Source organism: Nelumbo lutea, chromosome 4, assembly GCF_056320005.1.
Source record: "Nelumbo lutea isolate HS-2025 chromosome 4, American lotus-T2T, whole genome shotgun sequence".
Classification (NCBI taxonomy): Eukaryota; Viridiplantae; Streptophyta; class Magnoliopsida; order Proteales; family Nelumbonaceae; genus Nelumbo; species Nelumbo lutea.
The window spans coordinates 29,390,627-29,409,854 of record NC_142687.1 but is presented as its reverse complement, the minus strand read 5'-3'; the positions used below and the strand labels follow the sequence as shown (position 1 = coordinate 29,409,854).

The window sequence follows — 19,228 nt, the reverse complement described above, 5'->3', positions numbered from 1 at the left end:
ATAAATGTTTTATGTTCTTTGGAGTTTTCACCAATATAGCTTATAAGTTGTAAATTGGGGCCCGCCTCAGAAATTCAAAAGTATCACTTCAGCCCTCCCAAAACGGGCATTAAAACTTGCTAATCTGTGTATTGTACTCCCATGTTAATTGTAAATTATCAAAAACTTAATGGGAATTAAAAAATTACTAGGATTAACCAGATTTCACCAGAATTAACCAGGGATTATCAAAATTTGTCCCAAATTGTTTATAGTTATAATAATTAATTATTAGTAAATAATCAAAATATACCAAAAGTTGCCATAATTAGCAATAACTTTTATAATTTCCAAAATCTTTTCAACAGACTTTGAATTGATATGAACTGAGCTCGATTGAGAATGTAATTCAGCTCATTCTGATTCAATTTTGATTAACAAACCTGTGCATCGCACGGATTCCGATTGGTAATTACTATTAGAGATCAGAGATCATGAGTCCTTTGATTTTTTTCATGGTGGTCCATCGTATAACATCAACTAAAAGAGAGATTTTTTTGGGTTTTAACTGTTCAATCTAATCTTAGAAATTCTGAATAACAGCCCCCCTATAAATCGCATACAAAGTTCTGACCTGAACTGATCAGTCATTCTCCCTGTTTTTTTGTCATCTTTGTGTTCACTTTTTCCATTTTGAAGTCAACCTTCAAGAGTCTTGTGATTGATTGAAATTGTATGTTGTGGTCTTGAGACCCCCGCAAGATTGCTCCCCACAACGTCCCGCACATCCCCGCCGTGTATTGGAGACATCACCCGATGATAACATCATTAGTTCTGGTATTATATCATGGGAGATGTTCCCCATACACGGCGGAGATGTGTTTGGGACGTTGTGGGGGGCTGATTTGATCTCGTGGCGCTGCGCAAGCCACAATGAATAATGAAACATACAGTTAAGTCCTGGTCCTTACTTTCCTGGGTCCTGGCGGCTATAGCTTTATCGATCGGTCATGGCGTCTTCCATCGCCCTTCTCTGTAGTATAGCACTCCTCCTCAACCCCATTTTCAGTCGATCTCAGAACGATTCCTTCTACTACGAATCCTGCGCTCCATACAGACATAGGTGCGGGAACATTACGTTCACCTTCCCTTTCTCCTCTCAAAAACTGTTCGGCAACAGTCGGCTTGATTGTGGCCTTCCTCCTTACATTTTCACATGCGACTCGTCAGATGCCGCAGCTCTTTTGCTATCCAAGAGATCTTACCAAGTTAAGGCCATTTTCCCTTCAGATAATCTAATTACCAAGTTAAGCCGCTTGAGTTTCCAGGATGGGGCCCCATGCTCAACTTCTTTAAGTGCCAAAGTGGGATCAATTTCCTGCCAGAGGCGTTTCTTGAACAACAAGTTTTGAATTATAGTTGTGGAGAGAATTCCATGCTTTATCTCTTTAACGATACCGCGACGTTTGACTATAATTTTACTCGTCAAAGCAATCCCATAGACATCCCCAAACCTTTCACTTTAGTGAGGTTCCCTGTATCAGGAGCCAACCTATCAAGAAGTAAACTTCTCAACAAATCATCTAGTCACCCTGAGACGCTCTTCCAGGTATTGTCTGATGGGTTCCAGTTGCTATGGCCCAAATTTGGGGAGTGCAACGGTTGCAAACAGGCAGGTGGACGCTGCGGATACGACGCGAGCTTGAGGGAAGGTAACCAGAGCTCAAAAGGAATAGTTTGTTTCTGTAGAGGAGGATGCGATAAGAATACAGACCACAAGTAAGTCCGGCTCAGATTTTCTCTCTTGGAATGGTTTTTCTCTTGCATACATGAATACTGAACCCTCTCAATTCATGTTCGACCTATAACGACCACGAGTGGATAAAAATTTAGGGTCCGTTTGGTTTTCGAAATCAAAATTCTTTGGAATCAGAATAGGAATGGGAATGGTCCATTTCCATGATTTGTTTGGTTCAGACAGGAATGAAAATGAAAATTAGAATCAGGAGTAATGGAATTAAAATTCCAATTCCTTCAACCAAACAGTTGGAATCTGAATAACTCATTCTAATTTCGATTTTAAACCCTATTCCTGCAAACCAAATGGGGCCTTAGGTACGCCATGACACCAAATATATTAATATCTGGAATGGGGGACTCTGCAAATCCCTTGAAAAGTCAACTTTTCATGGGTTAATGGAGGCAGCCAGTTTTATACCAAAGCAGGTCAGGCTCTGGAATCAGCCTAGTCCGGTCTGCCATGTTGCAGATTTAGAGGCTTCGCTTGTTGCATTGGTATACAAAGTGGTGCATTCAGTATCAATAGTCTCTTCTTAATTGATGAATGAATATTAGGGATGGACAATGGGGCGGATTAGAGAGAGTTTTATGGATTTTTAGAATTCAAACCTTTTCCATACATGAAAATGCAAAACCCTCTTTATATTTAAGGATGGGCATAAGTGGGATTGACAGATGGGTCCAGAACCCATGTCTAATTTTCCTATTATATATATAATAATAAAATAAACATCAAAATATATGTAAAACCATCAATTCAAAATATTATTAAATTGATACATAATACATAAATTCATGTCTCGCAACTACAACCTAATATCATAAACACCAGGGATATTTTAGTATATTCAGACATTCAGTATATGAATCAGTGAGGATCGGGTTTAACTTATACCGTATCTGTACAAGTTGTAAGAAACCTGTCCCTGTCTCAAAATCATTGTCCTAAGAGGAATATTAAGGCTACAAGTTGGTAGAACTAATACCGATACAAATGCAACGGCATTGCATATAAGTAATGTTTTGTAGAGTCTGGTATGCTATTAGTTTATTCTAATCCACTGGACCATAAACAAGCACCATGTTGAATCATCTTCTATGTGGTATTTAATTAGTTTAGGGTCCAAAACGATCACACCCCACATGAGGTTGATATTGGCTCATATACTTCTACGAGTGTTTCCTCATATTGACTAATGAAATGATTCCGCATAAAAGGATGATCCACTTAATTTGTTTAATTTGTTTCATTTGTTATTCTTATAATTATTATGTTGTTGTTGTCAGTGTTTTTAACCCGCCATTAGCTTGGTTGGCTGAATTATTTGAATTGTCATTCAGTCAGATTCTAGGTCCGATTTGAGAAAAACCTGAAGAAGGTCAAAAAAATAGTTTGACCTGAGCCGTTGGACTGTTGGCTGGGTCATGGGTTGCATACTAACTATGTATGCAAACTTCAGTTTTTTTTTTTTTTGGCAACTTTTTGAGATCTATGCATCCCAAGGTGCCTTGCCCCCCTTTTTTCCAAAAAAAAAAAACCTTTTTTGGCTTCAAATTATAATTTTTAATATTTTTTACATGCAAAAATTTTAAAATTGAATTAAAAAACATAAATTAAAAATAAAATATTTCATATATTACATGTAAAACATAATTATGCATTATTTATTGATAAAATACATGTTTGCATGCACACACACACACACACACACTGTTGTTGTTCTTATTTTGATAGACAAATTCAATTTCTTGTTACAATTAAACTTGAATACGCATGCATGCCCCATAGAGCGCATCCACGAGCACTCCACAACATCCTACCTATGTGAACATCTCCCAATGACAAGTACGGGAGATATTCCCAATGCATGCTGAGATGTGCGTATATATGGGGCACCAATGTGAACTCGTTAAACCTTCTTCTCAATTTGCCATGCACCAACTTTTGTGTGGGATCATCTGATTAATGGGATATGAGAAACACTCATACATATATGAGTCAAATGCTCTATTCGTCTTTTAGTAAGTTATTTACCCAAGTAAATGCACTTATTTGGGTAAGTATTTTTCCCAGGAAAGACTTACCCGGGTAAGTGCATTTACGTATGTCCTTTTATTTCCCATATAAATAAGGCAAAACCATTTTAACCATAAAAATCCAATATTAAAGAGACATTTTTACCCATTCAAGTATTGTCAACTTTTCCCCCAAGTGAGAAAATTATTTACCCATGTAGGAGATAGGTATCAATACCTAGAAAAATAAACTTTCCCTGCTCCCTCTACAAATCTTAAAAAAGAACATGGATTTCTTGATCAATGGACAAGTTTTCCTCTTCTCAAAATCTAAAAAAAGAAACGCCCCAAAATATCAACTCCTCTCAACCCTCATTCATTGGGCAAGTTTCAACTTGTAATTAACAAGTCTCCTTTAGAGAAAAGGGTGGTCCACATCAGCTCCTTTCCTATTATAATATGTTCTAATACGAGGTATTTTTGCAACCTTCAAAGTGTCAAAGAGCTTGGATGTATTTCACCAAATTCCCTTATTAAGAAAAATTTTCCCTTCAATTAATGCAGTCAATAGCAACTGGTTTCAATAACTTTCTTTGGTAAAAGTGGATGCCACATATGACTTGGGTAGTGGAAATAAGATTATAGCCCTTATCCCATCCTACAAGTAGGTTCGAATTGCTCTTGTCCTATTTAAATACCTTTTTATCTCTACTATTTAGTAGGACTAATACAGAATCTCATTTCCCAATCACCTTGCAGGCACAAGCGGCACTACCCAAGAAGATGGATTCTCATTTTAGGTAAGTAAATCAAGGCTCTTACAAAGACAACATACAAGTTTAATTAAAAATGTAATTATGGATCCTTTTTGGTTTGTAACAAAGGTTTGGTTCCTGTAAAATATTTTCCCCTTGTTTTCTACTATTTGATTGTTACCTTGAAAATTATACTTGTATTTGTGTATGTATGCATGTATTTACATTAGTGTTGTGAGGATTGGACAAAGCAGGATGACCACCTCAGCCCAAAACTGTCTTGACTCAAATGCCTGCTCCTCTATATAATTAACTTATATGAAATATTATACATTAAAACTTCTACAAAATACTTGGAAGCATGTCTTTAGTTGCCCATGTGTTTTATTTGATCTTTTATATGTTTCATATTCCTTTTCCCCTTTTTGAGAACTTATCTTTTTTTCCCTTTTTGTATAAGTTGGGTGTCTGAACTGAACTATTTGATTGCTTAACCCATATCAATTGCTTTTGGGGTTAAAACTCCCAATTGATTGAGGATGGGATAACTAGATACAAGACTCCATTTGGACACCAACCATGCTAACGCCATGTAGAAAATTCGTGGTTTGATCTCTTTTCAAGGGCTGTTTTTGGATTGGAGTTAAATACAGAGAAAGAGTTCGGATCTGATACATTTTGTGTTTCCGTGGATTTTTGAATGACTAGGAGGGCTATTCATTCTAGAAATCCCATCCCACACTTCCATTTCTATCCCCAACCCAGACGAAATCTAAATGACTCCACTATCAGATCCCAGAGTCACAGAAAATTCCATGGATTTTAGGATGACCATGCTTGAAATGCTCAACTACTACATATTATATATTAACCGAAAATACAATTTTTTTTTTATGCATGCAACTTTTCAACAAGATTTCAATTGATTAATTCTCTGTAGGTGTGACTGTTGGAAGTGTTTTCCTTCTGCTAGTTCTGGCAATGATGATAGTAATCACTTTCAAGTACAAAAGGGAGGGCTTAGTTAACTTCAAGATATCCCATTTTAGAGGGAAAAGAAGCTTTGAGCGTGGACAGAATGTTGAGCAGTTTATCAAGAATTACCAATCAACCCTAACTACAAAATATTCTTATGCTGATATTAAGAAGATCACCAATGGATTCAGGGAAAAATTAGGTGAAGGAGGCTATGGCAGTGTCTTCAAGGGGAAGCTATCAAATGGTCAATTGGTTGCTGTCAAGATGTTGGAGAAATACAGAGACAATGGCCAAGACTTTATTAATGAAGTAGCAACAATTGGTACTATTCACCATGTAAATGTCATAAATCTCCTGGGCTTTTGTTGGGATTGGGAGGGCACGAGGAGGGCACTTGTCTATGAGTTCATGCCCAATGGGTCTCTCGGGGACTTGATATGCAAGGAAGAGGTCAGTCGATCCTTAGGATGGGCAAAGCTGCTTCAAATCGCTATGGGCATTGCACATGGTATTGAGTATTTGCACAATGGCTGTGAATCCAGAATCCTGCATCTTGACATAAAACCCCATAACATCTTGTTAGATCATAACTTTCAGCCAAAGATTTCTGACTTTGGCTTAGCAAAAACATACTCACGAGGTGACAGTGTTGTGCCTCTAACAATGGCTAGAGGGACTGTGGGTTATATTGCCCCTGAGCTTTTCCTTAAAAATCTTGGTGGAGCTTCTCGCAAGTCTGATGTTTATAGCTATGGGATGTTGCTGCTGGAGATGGTTGGTGGAAGGAAGACTGTTCACCCAGATATAAAAACCTCTAGCGAAGCATATTTTCCTGGCTGGATTTATAATAAGCTTGTTCAAGAGGAAGACATGAATCTCATCGATATGGTGGTAGAAGAGGAAGTATACATTGTAAGGAAGATGGTTATGGTTGGTTTATGGTGCATACAGATCAATCCCAGGGATCGTCCCTCCATGACTATAGTTATAGAGATGCTTTCAGGCAGAATGGAAGCCATTGAACTGCCTCCTAAACCCTGCCTGTTTTCTCCTCCTCGTTTGCAGCCTGAACAGTAGTGATATAAGCATCTTACCACTCACACCTAACAGTTTATGATACATACAAGACATTTACATTGTAGGCAAATTAATTTGTTTGATGACAGTTTGTCAATAAAGAGGGGAGAAGAAAAGTTAACAATCAAACAATTGGCAACATACACACATGGCGATTGGTATGGATTACAATTGGCTAATATAGTTTGTTTACAAGTTCTGTAGAAGAAGAACTAACCTTGTCAATCCATCATCCTTTGTACTGATTTGATCTATTTTCTGAGGATTCCTTGTTTTGGAAAAGGGGGACTGCCAACTGTGTATGCCTTCAAAAAATATTGGGGCCACCTTATTCAACTCCTCTCTTAAATATCTTTTTCTGCTTTCATTAGAAGCAGTTTTCAAAGCAGCAACACAATGGGGGGAGCGGGGATTGGTTAGAAGAGAACTTAATTATACTTCCATTTTGCTTAGTCCTAGTGGCCTAACTAAAATATGCAAATATCCTTGTAACTAGAAAGACTGGGGTGTTTGGTACAGTGGCAACAAGATTTTTAAAACCGATACGGACAACGAATCGGTCAGGGGTCTGGTTCCTGGGCCAAACAGTCCAACCATTCGAACCGAATTGATGGCCCGTTCTGACAAAAAAATTAAAAAAAAAAAACTGGCGAAACCATTAAACGGTTTGAACAGTTCGACCACCCAGGCCAGCAGTTTGCTGACCAAATCAACGGTTTTGGGGAAATAACAATTATGGGGTAAAACGGAACCGGTCACCTAACCAGTCCCTGGTTTTTCTGGTCCAGTCCGGTTTTGAAAACCATGAGTGGCAATGTGTTGCCATTGCGTTTTAGGTTGATCAAACAAATTTGTGAGAAATATGGATTTTAGGTATAAATAGCTTTTTGTATTCATCAACTCAAAATATTTCTAGAAGAAAAGATCTCCTTGGCAAATTTGCATTGATCAAATCAACCCGCAACAAAAACACCACTGTGCCAAACACATCCTATATTTCAGGTATGTTGTTTCATAATCATTTTATTGAGTGCATTTCTATTTCTTATTCTTAAGGTTATATTTGTTATATTCTTTGAAAACTTTCTCTCAAATTTCTACTTCACTCTAATTTTCTGTTAAAGAAAACACAGTTTAAGATTTTTTTTTTCTCTTTTTCTTCGTATTATATAGTAGACCACTGGGCAAGGTTTATCAAGGCTTTTAACTGTTCAGCAGGCTGTGAAATCAATGATAAGGTTTCATGCCAGTATTCAAATATATGGGACCTGCATCTTTTACATCTTTTACGGTAAAACTCATAAATTTATTATTGACGTGAAACCTTATCATTCCCCATCTTTTACGGTGGAACTAATTAATCCGCTGAACAACTAAACATTCAGCTAATTAATCCTAATCACTGGAGAATCAGTGGTGGCGACAGAGCGCAGGGTGCATGTGAGAGGCACTGGTTTACCACATAGCGCCTGTATTTGCCCACCTGATTGGTCTGCCAAACACCACCAAGTCTGTTGCTCACCTGATTGCTCTGCCAAATCACTAAACTGCAAGATTAAATCCAAGTTGATTAGTTGATTTTTAGTCGAAATAATCTCATCTCTTCTGGTCCATGAAGTGGTGGAATAAAAAATCTCCAAGTTATGGAAGGAAGCATGCACCATGCGCGTATTTGACTAAAACCCTAAACTTGACAAACTTAATAATAAGAAAATACAAAAAGAAAAGGCAAATTTGAAAGCTGGATGAGTCAAGTAGACTTTTCTCTTTTCTTACTTCTTTTAACTGACCTCAAAATTAATTGTGTTGAACAAAACCAAGTTGAAGGCGCTCTTTATCGAATTTGTAAATTCACTGATCATGAACCATTACTTTTTTTCAAAGCAAAATAAATGGATCAAAGTTTTCACAAATATGGGGTACTGTTGGATACAACCTTTGGTTTTAACGTTTTATACCCTGCCTCGGGTACACACTCAATACCTGATAAGTGATAACATTGTACATATACATTTACTTTTTTTTTATTCATTATGTAATGTAGATTAGAGGTGCAATCGTGCCAAGTTGAGCCGAGTATCAGGCTGTTCGAGCTTGGGCTTGACTCAAAATCTTAGAGCTCAAAACTTGAATTGAGCTCGATCGAGTTTCAGGTTTCAAGCTCAAATTTGACTCAAGCCGGTTATAAATAAATTAGTCATAAAATAATAAATAAACTAATTGTACTATATAATAAATACATTAGGAAACTTGAATATATGGAACTCAATTATGAATTTATTTATTTATATTACAAATAAGTTAATGTTAAAAATTTAACATGTATTATAAATACAAATATATTAAAAATTACACTTTTATTATAAGCTTGATTATATTAGACTCATGAGTTACAAATGGGATTTACTACTCATTTTTCTTATACCCACTCTCTGCCTGCCGTGAATTGCAGTCATATCTCTATTATGAATTGAGAGATATATGATTGCAATTCACAACTGGTAGAGATTGGATAGGAAAAGTGAATAGGAAATCTTCGCTCCATGAATTATGGGTATTGCGAAGCTCAAACCCGATTTGAACCAAACTCAACTTGAATTCGACTACTTCAAGATAGTTCAAATAGCTCATGAATAGGTTAGGCTTGCTAACACACTACACCCCTAATGTCATACTTTGCCTTGGCTTCATGTTCAAACTAGCCCGTGCGATGCACGGAAAAATCTGAAAGATTTAATAGTTTTATTTTTCATTTAATGTTGATTTATAAAAAATAATTATTGTTAATTGAATATGAACAAATATTTTTTAATAAATTTAGTTTTATTAATTATTTGTTATAATTTTAATAATTTTTATTCTTTTTATTATTTTAAATGAATTTTTAATTAGTTTTAAATAAATAAAATTAATTATAAAAGCTAACATTTTTATTAATTCCACTAATAATTAACAATTATATAGGAATGACAACGGGGTGGGTTCAAGGCAGGGTACCCTATCCCTTTCCCTGACCCATAGTCAAGACACTCTACCCCATCCCTGCCCCGTCCCCAATGTCACGCAGGTTCAAGGCAGGGCACCCTATCCCTTTCCTTGCCCCATAGTCAAGACACTCTACCCCATCCCCACCCCGTCCCCAATGTCACGCAGGTTCAGGGCAAGGTAACCACTCCTCAATGTCGGGCGAGTTCAAGGGCAAGGCACCTCACTCCTCATCAAAGATGGAGAATCCTCGAATTTCCCTGTCCCATCTCTAGTATTGGGTGAGTTCAACTAGAGGTATAAATTGAGTCATGCTAGGTCGACACGACACAACCTGCATGTGGCCCACGAGGCGTCCTGGGCCGTGCCTCCCTCCTCTAGGATAATTTGGGGTCGGCACAACCCACGGCTTGAGCCCGCATGGGCCCGTGTCGTGCTGTGGGTCAAGCTGGTCTATGGGTTGGGCCTTGGGCCAAGCCATGCCGCACACCAAGCCGAGCTCAAGGCAAAGCACCCACTCCAAGTCCAAGGTTTTTAAAATTGAACTGAATAGGGAATTGTTCTGGGGTCAAACTATCTGATTGTTCAATCCAAACAGATGACCTGTTCTAACAAAAAAATTAGAAAAACAAAAAAAGGCCAAGAACTGTTGTCTGGGTTGACGGTTCAACCACCCAGGTTAGCGGTTCACTAACTAAATAAACAATTTTTGGACAAAAAGCAGTTTTAAGGTGAAACAGTATCTGGTTCCCAACTTTTACAGTCTAACCATCTGGTTTGATCCAGTTTTGAAAACACAGTCCTCATCAACCCAATATTCAATTTTATGATAGAAATGATCAAAAGGATATATTGAGTATCAACCACATGGTAAATTTCTAAAAGTACACTACATTGTCTTTAATTCAAAAATGTAATTTTCTGAAAATTTTGGAAAATTTATTGTACTTGTGTAATTTTGAAAATTTATTCAAATTTATTTAATTTTTTATTAAATAATTTATTTTCTTTTTAAATGGTTTAATTACAGAATTATACTAATTTATCTTATAATTTCTAATATAAACTAACAAATAATTTCCTTTTTCCAATATTATACTAATTTATCTTAATAATTTGTGTAATTATTTGTTCAAATTATAACTTTCCATTTCCCATAGTCATTTATCTTTAATAACTTTCAATAATTTGCAATGAAAATTACATAATTTTTCAATGATTTTCCAAAATCTATCAAATGTAATAAACTTTCCTAAAATTTCCAAAATATTTTAATAATTTTCAATAATTATTTAATGCATTTTAAATAAACTTTCAAATACTTTATATCTTTTAATTTCAAAAATGTTATTTTACAAAAATGTAGTCTTATGAAACTTTTTGAAAAATTTATTACATTTGTGTAACTATGGGGATTTATTGATTTTTTTAAATTGTTATTAAATATATTTTTTATTTGGTAGTTTATCAACAAAATTACACTAATTTATATTTTATTTTTTAATACAAATTAATTAATAATTTTATTTTCTAACATTATAATATTTTGTTCCCCCATTTGTATTTGGTTATTAATTATAATAATAACAACAATTAAAATTTTATACTTTTTGATAATTGTTAAATATAATTCTCAATTTTATAGAAATTAGTTAAAGAGTTTTCAATTTCTATAAAATGTTGTTAATGAGTTAGTTAATAACAATATTTATTAATTTTTGGTAATTTACTAACCGTATTTATTAACTTTTGGTAATAACACTTTAAGAATTGATTAGGAAATGGGGCAACATGATACCTTCCTATTGGTTTAAATGAAATACCTTAGGAGATAGATTATAGGAATATTTTTAGGTAATTGGTGACATGGCTTAATGGGAGTGGTGGGAAGGGGAGAGGAGAGAAAGTCAAAGAGAAAACAAGGTGGAGATAATGGAGCAAGGAGAGGCATGGTGATGGGGACCAGTGCTTTGTTAAGCGAAAGTTAAACAATAGACCCAAATCGGTACAACCCGAGTTGGTGGGTTTTCACTAATGGTCAATTAGTTTCGAGTGGCAAATTGAGGACTTGACTAGATCGATTTGGTTGGCGAAACAACCTACAACTGAACTGAATCAATCATTAAACACTCCTAATTTCAACTAAATTTATAGTCTAATTTCTAATAAATAACAATAGTTTAATTTCTAATAATTATTAAAAATTTATAGCAAACATACATAATCATTGAAAATAAGTTTATAATAAAAATATAATAGATATATAATAAAAATACAATAATTACAAAAATATAATAAATACTAAAAATATACTAAATTAGTCAATAAATAGTGTAATATTAATTAATAGTTTAATCTCTAATAAGTATTAATCTATAAATTATAAAAATATATAATTACTAAAAATAAAATTATAACAAAAATACAATAAATGTGATAAATTAAATTTCAAAAGTTAAATAATAGTTATTTAATCTCTAAAAATTATTGATAATTTTCTATTAAATAAAAAAATAAAAATACATTTATAAATAAATATTTAAAGCATATTTATAAAAATAATACATAATTACTAAAAATAAAATAAATAATAAATATAGTATATATAAATATTTAATTAATATACGCTATTATTTTAAAATTATTAGTAATAAATATAATTTTGTTGATAGTTATTTTCTATAATTATTAATTGATATAAGTGAAATTAGTTATTTACAATATTATTTATTTACTGGAATAATATTGTTATTTAAATTCTTAAAATATTAATTATTTATTGAATTTAATAATCCATAAAATTATAATTGTACTTTTATTACATAATTCGTTGTTAATTTTGTAAAATAGTAAATTATAATTAATATGAATATTATGAATTCTATTGTAATTATTTTTCTACTTTTAAGAATTTTTTTAAATTTATTACATAATTTCGTTATTTTAACTATTTAAAATTTTGTCATGTTAAATATTTTGTTATTTAAATAATATGTAAAACATTTAAAAATTTTCATTTTTGAATTTTATTTATTTTAATGTTATTATGTAATATTAAATATTTTGTTTTATTATTTAGGTATTTTTAATGTTTTTCATTTAAGATTTTTATTTATTGAAATATTTAAATAATTTTTTTAATATTAAATTTTTATTATTTGGATAACATTAGCTTGAATAATTCATAAAATTATAATTTATATTGTTACTACATAATTTCATGATAAAATTTGTAACAATATTGAACTATTAATAATTTGAATATTATTAAATCTATTAATTTTTTGTGTTTTGAATAAATATTTTAAATTTAATATATAATTTTGTCATAACATTTAAATAGTTCTGAATTTTTTTTCAATTGAAACTTTCTTTAGATAGATATAGATAAAAAGTAGGGAAGAGGATAAATAAGAATTAGAGATAGTTTAGGAGAGAATCTCTCTACTAAATTAGAGATAACTTCAGAGATAAATAGGAGTAAGAGGTAATTTAGGAGATAAATAGGAATTGGAGACAATTTAGGAGGAAGTGGGAAAAAGTGGTGCCAATTGGCTAAACATTAGAAAAGCAAATCCCTATTTCTTTATGGTTGTTAGAAATAATTAAACATTTGTGATTTTCTTATTGATTTAATGGGTAATTATGTGAAATTAAAAAATCAAAAAAATCAAAAAAATAAAAAATTAGGAAGAGGGATTTGAATCAAGAAAAGAACTGCTAACATGATAGTACCAAATTTAATATATATATATATATATATATAGATAGATAGATAGATAGATAGATAGATAGATAGAGAACTAGATAGATAGATATAAATGACCATGCGAAAACATTCTCTCACCATGATCTCCTCTCTCTATCCTCATGCATCTACCACTCAATTAGTTAAACCCTTCAAATGAAATACATGCCGGATTCAGTAAATCATTTTTTTGTTATTTTTTAATAACATAATAGTTAAATCACAACGAAGTATGAAGTTATGGAAAATGGAGTTTAAAGAAAAAACTAGGAATATGTGAAAATGTTATAAAATAACAAATATAACATTTATTTTGAATACATAACTGTAATACAAACTTAATCAGGAATTTCATTAATGTAGCATATAAGGTGATATGTAATATATTAATTATTTATTTTATGGACAAAGATATAAAGGTGGTTCAATAATTATACTACTGAATTGGAAGGACAATCCTAAAAAAAATTAAAAAAGGAGGTAATAGTTGCCTTTTGCAACCTATTGTACGTGGTAAGAAACAAGTTCATTAGTTGGGTTAAACAATGACTTCTCTACATAAGCCAAATAGATTGTCCTAGGGAGACGTCCCATTGAATTGACTACATATCAGCGCGATATTCCATATCAAGTTATGAGCCATATGCTCCACCTTGTATATTGTTGAAAAAATTTGTATTGATACTATCTTATAGACATAGACATGTTTATGGGTCGGGCCGGGCTTTTGCTCTTCATTAATATAAATTTTTTAGGCCTGAGCTTGAGCCCAATCCTCGTAAAAAGCCTGAAGCCCGATGCCCGACCTAGGAGTCTGAGAGTGAAAATAGAAACTGAGAAAGTGAGAAGATAGAAGATAGCAACAGTGCTGGATAGAGAGAGAGAGAGAGAGAAAGAGAGCTCATTGTTGGAGAGAGAGACGATCTAGATCTGGTGGCGCCAACCGCCGGTGCTTGAGTTCGCATAATGAAAATGGTATGCTTGGGTTCTGGTGGCATCGACTAGAGAGATAACTGAAAAGATAGAGGACATAGTTCTAAGAAGAGAGAGAACTGAGAATGAGATGAAAGAAGATGAAAACGGTGTCGGTTTGGGGGGAGAGAGAGAGAGAGAGAGAGAGAGAGAGAGAGAGAGACGCCTGAGTTCGTAGGTGCAATTGGGTTCATTGGTTCTGAGAGTTGATAGGGAAAAATGTGAATTGCTTTTGAGAGTGAGAGTGAGAAAGGAGAATGAAAAGATACATTTTAAGAATTTAGGGTTAGGGTTAGGCAATTTAGGAATTTAGGGTTTAACTTATATAAAAGTCGGGCTGGGCCAAGCCGGGCTCGGGCCAAGCTTTTTTAACAAATCTCGAGCTTGGCCCGTAAAATAGTCGGGCTCGGGCTTTTAGGCCCGAGGTCAAACCCACAGGCTAAAATGCATGTTCAGCCCGTCCGGGGGCCGGGCTGGCCCGTCGGGCTACCCGACCCATGAACAGGTCTACTATCTTATTTAATATAAATTTTATCTATAAACATGGCTTATTTTGAATTTTTGACACATGACAAGATGTTCCAAGTTTGAATTTTTCCATAAATAAAAAATGGATCAATGACTTGGAAAAAAAAAAACATTTTTGAACTCTAAGGCCCTGTTTGGATAGACTTTTATAAAATATTTTCATACTTTTGAAAGTGTAAAAGTACATATAGTGTTTGTATTGTATACCAAGGTTCAAAGTATTGATAGCTTTTCAATACGCCCCTCTAGGGGTTGTATCGGGGTAGACACTGGTTTAGAGGGTAATCAGGCCTTAAACCGACCCCTTTAAACCAGTTTTGAAGAAAAAATAAATAAAAACTAAAAAAAGTACCAGTACAGGCCGATATGCCCTACTGGCGTATCGACTTGCGTTGATACTTTGAACCTTATTGTATACTTTATGCTTATGCTTTCACACTTTTTAAAAGTACCAAAACCTCAAAAAGTGCTTTTGATGAAATAATACTTCCATTTTCGTGCGAATGGGTGGTCACGTAATCACTACTCAAACGGCTTTCAAAGTAAAATTACCAAATTAAAAACATTTTATGTACTTTATACTTGAATATTATTAAAAATACAAAAATGGAAATCTATCTAAATAACGCCTAAATTAATGCTTGCCACATATAAGTAGTGTATGTTTGGTATATATCATGGTGTTGTATATCCTTGTGATTCTTTTTTAGTGACAGTTAGTGGGAAGCAATTAGGCTTCGCCAAATTATTATCACGTTTCGATCGGTTATTAAGTACAAACATTTTATATTTTATCTTATCTTGGTTATATAAAATTCATTTTTAGTGGAAACATCATTTTGAGATAAAGCTATTTTTGCATATGCCGCACTTAAAAGTGGTGTCAAATGGTATTATAATAAAACAATAAATAATCGTTGCATTGTAATTTATGCCCAGTCCGTTTTCTCCCAATTTCTAATGCATAAATCAAATACAAATGCAATCGAGATATCTATATTTATACCAAAAGTACCTATAAAAGAGTGAATTCTTTTTTTTTTCTGGATTTTTTATTGGACATTTTCTATCTTTTTTGTCTAAGCACACAACGGGCATAAAGAGGGCATATATGTCCTTTACTCTCATTTCAGAAACTGCCCACTCATAATTGTTTAGAAACTACTCACTTATAAGTTATAGCCATTTAGAAACTGCCCATGAATTATAAATAGTTTTGTCTTAGAGATATTGTCGCATGTAAATATAACTACACGTTTACTAGTAACATAAGGATACTAAGCATCCCCTACGATCTTTTGGTATTTAGGAAGGGTCAATAAGAGAATGCTCGACTATGTGGTTAGTTTTGATTTGAAGAACAACAAAAAAAAAATAATAATAATAATAATACACCAATAAAATTATATTGTTTTTGCTAAGAGGGCAATTTTTTATTTTCAAAAACAAAAAGAACCATATTGTAAAACACCTCCTAACTTATTTGACTAGCAAAAACAAGTTCCAATATGTTTCTCACACAGCACACCTCACATCATCCTTGCAGTGTATAGTATTTATGCATTGAGATTGAATGATAACATCATGTATAGAATATGTTCCAATGCATGGCTGCAATGCATTGTGAGGTTGGTGTGAGGCATGCTCTAAAGAACAAATCCAATACTCCCATATACTAGATACGTCAAGTAGGAACATTACATAACCAAAACTATTTCTGTTACGTAGGGGATGATGTGGCCAATGTTTAATTACTTAGGAATCTTAAGTTTAGACACTTTTTTCATATAGGAATAAATAAACAAAACTTTTAATCTAACATCATCATCCATAATCTAACAGGTTTTTGTGACCAATATACATCTATTTGTTAGTTTGCTTTCATGGACCACACAACAGGGCCCATCCTCAAAACCCATTAGTCAAACCCCCCTGCCCGGGTGAAGGCGGAATTCGAGCCCAAGTATCTATTCCAACCAGCCCAGAATTATTTGGTTCTCTCTATGACTATATAAACATCTTCGGCCAAACAAACTTGGGTCAGGCCAGGCCACGGTAAACGTGATTGAACTTTGGTCCATCACCGGTCGGAAACACTGTGGTGAGCCGCTCGATACAGATCAACCCGCAGGCCGCAACGCAAGTGGGTCTGTGGGTTATTGAACCTTTGTGTCTTTTGATGCCACAGAAAATATAATATTTTTCCCCTTTCCCCTTTTCCCCTTCACCCATTACTAAACAGTAGATACAACTGTCAAAGTATTTTTTATAATCTCAATTCTCTTCTCACAGAAAGGGAAAAGTTATTTTTTGCAATGAAATTTTAATTTCCAGAAGGCCAGAACAGAATTTCTAAAAGTTCCCCTTGGAAATAATTTCACGCTTTTGCGACTTGACATGGAAACAGGAAATATACGCAATACGGCAAGAAGGATGCCAGCTCGTCTATGAAGTATGAACAAATTGGCAGACGTTGTAATTTCAGAAAAAAGTTATTTTTTTAATTTATTTTCTAATGTTTTTGGTACGAAAAAAGATTCATTTCTTGCAGGTGAAAAGCCGGGAAAACATACAAGGTTTGGTTACGGAGGAGGTCTTTTCTGTCTTCTCCGTCCATCGTTTCTTTCTCCACCACCACCGTCTAGTTCTTAGGTAAATCACACTACGAACTAGAACCCTAGTTTTTATTGTTTTAGAGGTTAGAGCCACTCGAACGTGTGATCAGAGGATTGGAACTCGCTGTGTCTTTTTTTTTTATTTTTCGTGTTTAGTCTTCTTTAATTTTTTCAGAAGAGGAGCTGTTTTAGGTCCTAATTGTTATGGTTTCTTTGGATTGTTGCCGTTATTTTGGTCTGGTTTTGATGGCTTATGTTTTAATTTTGGAATGATTTGGTTGTAGATTCGGGGATGAGTTCGAAGATTCAAGGTCCTTCGGCGCCAGCTGTTCGTCGGGACCCTTACGAGGTCTTGAATGTATCAAGGGATGCGTCGGATCAGGAGATTAAGACTGCGTATAGAAAGCTTGCTCTCAAGTGAGTTCTCTTTGCCCTTCTTTGCTCTTCTGATTTTTTTTTTTTTGGGTAAATATCAGATTTTGTGCCCGAGCTATAATATATGGGCATAAAGTTGAACTCAAGACTTATGTGGATGCTAAACGGGTGTGCATTCAAGTCGAGCCATGAGCTTAATCCCAGCTGTGGCAGTTTTCTTAGGGAGAAAATACAAAACTTTGGATGCTGTTACAATCAATGTATTATGGATGTTACTTTATGCAACTGATTTGAACAATTGGTAGTGTCTTAGAACACTGCCTATGTGCAAATAGGAGCAGTTCATTCCCCGTGGACCTCGAAAATGGTAAAATTGTGTTCGAAGTAGAACGATGTGCAATTTCCAGTGGTTGGCTGGAATGGGGTTTGTCAATTTGACGGGGTTGTCAGTGTGACGCTACTTATGAAACTAGCCACGTTATGACGTTCACATGAGATCTACTACTCAGTCCCATAAGGGGAACATAAAATTATATGAAAATTCATAGAATAGCACAGAATATTTCGATGAGTCAGATAATTCTTGCGTGTGCTCTGTTCTTGCTTTTGTTGTTTTGCATCTGTTACTTACGGATCACATTCTCCATGGTGAGAGTGCATTGACAGTTTGACACTCTTCATTCCATTGTTCGTGTGCTGCTTGTTCTTGTTTCATTCTTCCTGTACATCGCACTCTTGTTTACTTAATTAGTAGGCTGAACTATGAAGAAAGATTTTCTTTTCTTAAATATATTTTTTATTTTCAACCCATTTTAAATACATGTTATCTATTTATTTTGAAATTATGAGCAGGTACCATCCTGACAAAAATGCAAGCAACCCTGAAGCCTCAGAACTCTTCAAAGAGGTGGCATATTCTTACGGTATATTATCTGATCCAGAGAAAAGAAGGCAATATGATACTGATGGGTTTGAGGTGGAACTTTTCTCCTTCCCCTGACATTTCCATGATTTCCATTTTGTTGTCAGTAATTGTAGTGTTAATTTATTTCAATTGGTAGTAAACTTACCAGAAAAGCTAAAATTTTGGAAGATCCAGAAAACAAGTCATGCCTTCCTGTGCAGCATGTTGAACAATCAAGAGATAAGAAATTCAATGCATGTTCATGGCTGATGTCATGATTAAGTGGAAAAGCTAAGGGGATAGAATAGAAATTATTATTCATGAGAACACAGGGTAGAACCAATAGGTGACATTAATCTGAGGCTAAGAAATGAAATGGTCTGAGTCATGCAATTAAGGTCACTAACGGCAGCATTGAAGAGTGACTTGATGTCAATTGAGAGCTTAGAAAGGAGAAAGGGATGACCAAAGAGGGCTAGTGTTGAAGCAGTAAGGA

The 19,228-nt window shown here is 34.2% G+C and overlaps 2 protein-coding genes across 11 annotated transcripts in view; both read left to right on the top strand.

Moving 5' to 3' along the window:
- The first annotated feature begins 887 nt into the window (after positions 1 to 887).
- On the top strand, positions 888 to 6,932 carry LOC148854888 (rust resistance kinase Lr10-like). Of its 3 annotated transcripts, XM_088983166.1 has the most exons (4): positions 888 to 1,247; positions 1,589 to 1,758; positions 4,555 to 4,595; positions 5,491 to 6,932. In XM_088983166.1, exons 1-4 carry the CDS (start codon positions 990 to 992, stop codon positions 6,603 to 6,605), a joined length of 1,584 nt encoding a protein of 527 aa, XP_088839292.1. In that variant the 5' UTR covers positions 888 to 989; the 3' UTR covers positions 6,606 to 6,932. The 3 variants fall into 3 exon arrangements, with proteins under 3 accessions (XP_088839292.1, XP_088839293.1, XP_088839291.1); XM_088983167.1 differs by having other exon boundaries at positions 961 to 1,758; positions 5,524 to 6,932; XM_088983165.1 differs by having other exon boundaries at positions 961 to 1,758.
- A 10,090-nt stretch (positions 6,933 to 17,022) lies between these two features.
- The window catches only part of LOC148854887 (chaperone protein dnaJ 15-like), a 30,228-nt gene continuing 28,022 nt past the window's right edge, over positions 17,023 to 19,228 (top strand). For 2 of the 8 annotated variants that reach the window (XM_088984425.1, XM_088984424.1), the window contains exons 1-4: positions 17,106 to 17,290; positions 17,375 to 17,490; positions 17,738 to 17,870; positions 18,681 to 18,751. In XM_088984425.1, coding sequence (XP_088840551.1) covers positions 17,810 to 17,870; positions 18,681 to 18,751 — 132 coding nt within the window. In that variant the 5' untranslated portion in view covers positions 17,106 to 17,290; positions 17,375 to 17,490; positions 17,738 to 17,809. Of the gene's footprint in view, positions 17,314 to 17,374; positions 17,491 to 17,737; positions 17,871 to 18,680; positions 18,805 to 19,228 lie in introns of all 8 variants that reach the window. The other 6 variants (XM_088984423.1, XM_088984420.1, XM_088984419.1 and 3 more) reach the window with 5 other exon arrangements.

Coding starts and splice junctions, on each gene's coding strand:
- LOC148854888 (XM_088983165.1), top strand. CDS start 1,319: ATGCTCAACTTCTTTAAGTGCCAAAGTGGGATCAATTTCCTGCCAGAG. Junction 1,759..4,554: donor GATAAGAATACAGACCACAA/GTAAGTCCGGCT, acceptor ATCACCTTGCAG/GCACAAGCGGCACTACCCAA. Junction 4,596..5,490: donor AAGATGGATTCTCATTTTAG/GTAAGTAAATCA, acceptor AATTCTCTGTAG/GTGTGACTGTTGGAAGTGTT.